Source organism: Engraulis encrasicolus, unplaced genomic scaffold, assembly GCF_034702125.1.
Source record: "Engraulis encrasicolus isolate BLACKSEA-1 unplaced genomic scaffold, IST_EnEncr_1.0 scaffold_1223_np1212, whole genome shotgun sequence".
Classification (NCBI taxonomy): Eukaryota; Metazoa; Chordata; class Actinopteri; order Clupeiformes; family Engraulidae; genus Engraulis; species Engraulis encrasicolus.
In genome coordinates this window covers 1-4,952 of record NW_026944706.1, presented here as the reverse complement: position 1 = coordinate 4,952, position 4,952 = coordinate 1, and the positions used below count along the sequence as shown (strand labels likewise).

The 4,952-nt window shown below is 37.4% G+C and overlaps 1 protein-coding gene across 1 annotated transcript; it reads left to right on the top strand.

Moving 5' to 3' along the window:
* Positions 1-627: 627 nt before the first annotated feature.
* On the top strand, positions 628-3,376 carry LOC134442160 (probable polypeptide N-acetylgalactosaminyltransferase 8). The gene is made up of 5 exons (XM_063192441.1): positions 628-744; positions 1,657-1,791; positions 2,123-2,218; positions 2,750-2,917; positions 3,130-3,376. Exons 1-5 carry the CDS (start codon positions 628-630, stop codon positions 3,250-3,252), a joined length of 639 nt encoding a protein of 212 aa, XP_063048511.1. The 3' UTR covers positions 3,253-3,376.
* Positions 3,377-4,952: the final 1,576 nt, after the last annotated feature.

Sequence of the window (4,952 nt, the reverse complement as noted above, 5' to 3'; positions counted from 1 at the left end):
CGATACCATAATAAATTAGAAACACTGTTAACAATATTAATTAATAAAAAAAAATAGACAAGAGGACTAAGTAGAACAGAAAACAACAACCATAAATCCTTACCTACACACAAAACACCCTCAACTCGCGCGCAACCCACATTCCACACGACCTAAGTCACATTCACCCCACCCCTACACACAAGCACACAACCATTGAAAACATAAAAAGTGAGACCTATTTCTAATATATTTGCCTAGGTGGCCCCCCTCAACTTAATTACTACTTAGGCTTAGAAGTACTAACTTAAAGGTTTTTTTGGGAAAACGCAGCGCAAGGTTAGTAAAGGGGTTTTTTTATTCGCAACACAGAGGTGTTTCAATCACAATAACATCACTATGCCATTACAGACAACTAGGACCCAACCAGGAGGGCCTACAACTCCAGATAACCCTATCCCAACCTATAGGTTTAATGCTTCAGTCACTCCACAAACCGTGTAACTACCTGAGCTATTAACCGCATGACAGAGCTTGTTGCAACATAAAACAAAACAAAAAGAAAAACCCCCAGGAAAAGACGGTGGTGTTCCCTGTCCCCAATGATTTGCCCAACCACGCTGCTAATCGTGTTTCCGACCCTCGGGCATGGCTGCCGAAGCGGGTTTGGGGGTCGGGAACTTCACAAACCAGATCCAGAGCTTTTTAGCGAAATACACAGCCAAAGCTAACCACTGGGGCCAAACTGAAAGATTAGAGGAATCGGTTTGGGTTTCAGCAATAAACATGCTTGAAAACTTTCCATACTTCAGAGATGTCATAACCATGGCCATTTGATGGTAAAACTTTCATTTTTCGCCTGCTGAAACTTTTCCTTATAAGGGCTGATACTGCCTCAATGTAATTTTGTTGTTAATCAAGTTGTCTGAGGAAGTCCTTAATTTTTTATCTGGTGCTGGTTAACTTTGCGAGTTTCTTACATTACTTGTATTATTATTATTATGTAATTTGTAAAGGAGGGTATACATTATTTTGCCATGTCTTTTTAATGTATCTACTAGGGCTGTAACGACATTGTATCGAACCGAAAAATCGTGATAAACATAGTCATGATACTGCATCGTGATACAAGCAGGCAGTATCGTGATATGCCCTTTTAACGTTTTGATACCCATCAGCCCAGGAAGCAACCATATGATTTGAAATGATAGTGCTTCCAAGCATCATCATTATTATACAGAAACATTTTTAAATTACTAGTAGCCTTGTGTAACCTATTCTAGCTATAAACTATCATAGTTTTTTATTCATAAAGTTTATAAAGGTCATGAATCATGATACAAACCGAATCGTGAGTTGAGTGTATTGTTACAGCCCTAGCATCTACATATCAACAATTATGCAGGATACCTGTTCGTACATACCTTTGTGTAGTGCAAGCAATACTATTATGTTATTGCACAATTTGTTACACTGTTCTTAATTAATGTAGCAGTGATAGTAAAAAATGAAGTTTAACACAAAGGAGCGGTAGGATGCTCAAGTACAATTCCAGAACTGGGAAAAGTCTGTACTCTTTAAAAGTAAAACCACATGAATTTGATAGCAATCTAAAATTGATTCACATATACTGTAAGTATGTATTTCTAAACTGTGTGGTTTTGTGTCCCACTTTAGGACCATGGCATAGATATTGGGGATGTGTCTGAAAGAAAACAGCTGAGGGAGAAACTTAAGTGCAAGTCCTTTAAGTGGTATCTGGAGAATGTCTATACCAACCTGGATAAGTTTGACCTCATCGGCTATGGAACAGTGAGTATAGAGTCATGCAGCATTTCATTTAGTGAGAGCTCAACTTTCAACCTTGAATATAATGCTGTTAACACTGGTGAAGCCATTTGAATACAATTTTCATTATATTCATATTTTTCATCAAAATTTTGATTTTAAGAATTCTGAAATGATTTTCTGGAAAATTGGAACTGGGTTAATACTATCTTACATTTCCATTACAAGAAATTCAAGCGTTAAAATATTGGTTTCTATATAAATTGAGAAAGAAAAAAAACCCCTCTTAATTATTGAATATTTGAGTTGTTTGCATAACCAAAACAGTTGTTGTACCAAGTACCTTTTTTGACAGCTGCAAAATGTCAACACAAATTTATGTGTGGACCAAGGCCCTGTTCCAGGACACACGCCAATCGTATATGGCATATGTCATGGTTACAGCCCTCAGGTGAGAATTACCACTCTTTTTTTCCTTTTCTTTTTTCTGTCTGAGAGTTCATTTTTTCTAGCCTGCTTTTACCAACCCCCAACAACGCGTTTCGCCTCTGTGCGTCATCTGGTTCGCTCAGGTATTACCTGAGCTCTGTCAGGTGTGGCTTAAATAACATCGTGTCACATGGTCTTCTCTTAAAGTGAAATTTTTTCAAATGCAACATATAATACATAGAACTTAGCCTCGCCAGCCATCCTACGTACTTCCGCCAAAGGATTGGCTCCACTACTGTAGTCTGGCTGTGCTTCTCTGTGGAGTGCCTGGAGGCGAAACGCGTTGTTCACTCTAAATAAACGAGTATAAAGTCAAGAAAGTGTGCGGTAAACTTCTTTCTTTTTAAGTATTGAACACGCGTTTACCAGCACCTAGGGGCTACCTAGATCAAAATGATGCCTAGATTAACATGCCTAGATTAAAATAATATTTATATTGTTAATACTATTTCACAAAAGATGCAATAAAACTAAAATACATATCTCGATGCAGCTTTGTTACATGCTGGTAAGCGGCGAGATATATGTTGGGGACATTCATTTTCACAAGACCTCGGTCAACCGTTGCCTGGTCGACACGGGCACAGGAGAACTTCCATGGCTCGTAGAATGCAGCAAGTCACAGGAAACAGACGACAACAAATACTGGGACATCAAAGATGTGAGGCTCTTCATAAGCATATGAATTTCTGTTTCATAATACTACACACAAATAATGCTTACATGACATGCATGCATACATAATATTTTAGACAGCTTGTTGAAAGTCACCTTGTGTGTCAAATTGTAATTACAGTGTAATAACACTGTAAGTGTAATTGAGACCAATAGCCAAATGTGAATTAAATTGTTGTTCCGTTTCCCTCAATACAGGACTCTGTCATTCAGAACAGACAAACGAAAAGGTGCCTGGAAGTAAAGGACAGCAAGCTTGTCATGCAAGAGTGCAGTGGACAGCGATGGAAGATTCAACACATGATCAAAGAGGAGTTGTAGGTTGTGAATTTTGCAGTCAGGTCAAGGCTATTGATTTGTTTTTGTATACATGTAACTAACTGTTTAGAATTTCTGTTACGATTGTTGTGTTTATTGTGCTTTTGTAAATTGACTTCTGAAAATAAATCTTTTTTTTTTTAAATCTGGAAGTAGTGAGGTACAAACATACTTCACCAAACTTCACCAAACAAATCTTTAAAAACAATTATTCAAAAAAACTGACTTAAACTATAAAGTTGTCCATCCGGGAAAGGTGCGGACGAAGGTAAAACTGTAATTTTCAGAGTGGGGATCCGAACTTAAACCTTTTTTTTTGTGTTTTTTTTTTTTTCAGGGCAAAATGTTTTCACCTAAACATCTTCTTCTCCTGAGAATCCGAGAATCAAAAAAGACTTTTTAGGTGAAAGTTATCCTCCCATTAAAAAAAAAAAAACCAACACAAGGTTCTAAGTGGGGGACCCCCTCCTCTAAAAACTCAACGATATAAGACCTCAACTGAAAGATAAAAAATTGCTATGGAAATTTTTATTACAGATTTTTTTTTCTTTTGCCAAAATACTTATTTCCCTGTCATTGAATCCCTAATGTTTACAGTCCCATTAAAGAGGGCCTATATGTTGCTGCGGAAAAAAAAAATGCTAGTAATTTTATGAATCAGTTTCTCTTTGTCTTTTTAGTATATGTAAAATTTAGCATTTTTCGCTGAATTAACAATCTTTTTAGTCTTTACACCCTACACGCCTCGCGCACCCGGGGGCCCCCTGCCCCCACTTTGGGAAAACCCCAGGCAAGTAAACCCTTTACTTTTTTTAGATGCAATTAAAATTGATTTAAAAGCTTTTTTGAACAAAGTATAAAACATAATGTTGAACATGAGGATTTAACCTGTTTTTTATAATTATGTCTGATTAAGTTTTTGGTAACCCTTCAAGGAGGGGGAGAGCGTTGGTCATGGTAATGATCAGAAATAAATGTGTCCCATTTTTTTTTTTGCCACATAATGCAGTTTTCTTCCAGAGATGGAGAGGGGGCTGTACCCATGGGCCCAAAAAAATTAGATTATTTTGTTTAAAGTGGTTTGTGTTTTGGGGGGTTGGTGTGTTTGTATTAATGATGGGTAATCACATAGGGATAATGTATGGCTCTTTTCCACTGGCAGTTTTCTGATAGGCCCACATTTGACAAGCCAACTCGGCCCACTTTTTGCTTTTTTGATTGGGGTTTAAAAGAGATGAAAAAGTGTTGAAAATATATGTTTTTAGGTTTTGCCATTATTGAGCAGAAAAATTTTCGTTGGAGACAACCCCGGGCACTTGGAGAACGCAAAGGTCTGTTTTCGTTTTGGGAAACCCCCTCTGGGGGGGGTTCCCCTACCGGCAAAAACGTTCCCCGGCTCGGGGTAATTTTATTTAACGCTCTGTTTTCAATTATTTTTCCTTTTTTCAAAATGCAATTAAACTGTGTACTTTATTATCTTATTTTGAGGGAAAAGTGACACGCTGTGGGGATATGCAGGAAATGTACTAAGTGTAAAGAAGTTATTTGCTTTTTCTATTAACCCCAAAAGGGTCTTTTTGGGAGATTAGCATCTTCCTCACCTGCAGTAGAAAAGCGTACAAATGTTCGTTTTGTGGGGAAAGCAAGTATGATGAAATTCCATCATTTTTTTGTCTATATGGGTTTACGTTATATGCACTGGG

What these genes read in the sequence shown, in the direction of transcription:
- LOC134442160 (XM_063192441.1), top strand. Translation starts at nt 628, where the DNA reads ATGGCTGCCGAAGCGGGTTTGGGGGTCGGGAACTTCACAAACCAGATC. An exon ending in ACCTCATCGGCTATGGAACA is followed by an intron (nt 1,792 to 2,122) that starts GTGAGTATAGAG and finishes CTTTTTTGACAG; the next exon opens with CTGCAAAATGTCAACACAAA. An exon ending in AATACTGGGACATCAAAGAT is followed by an intron (nt 2,918 to 3,129) that starts GTGAGGCTCTTC and finishes CCCTCAATACAG; the next exon opens with GACTCTGTCATTCAGAACAG.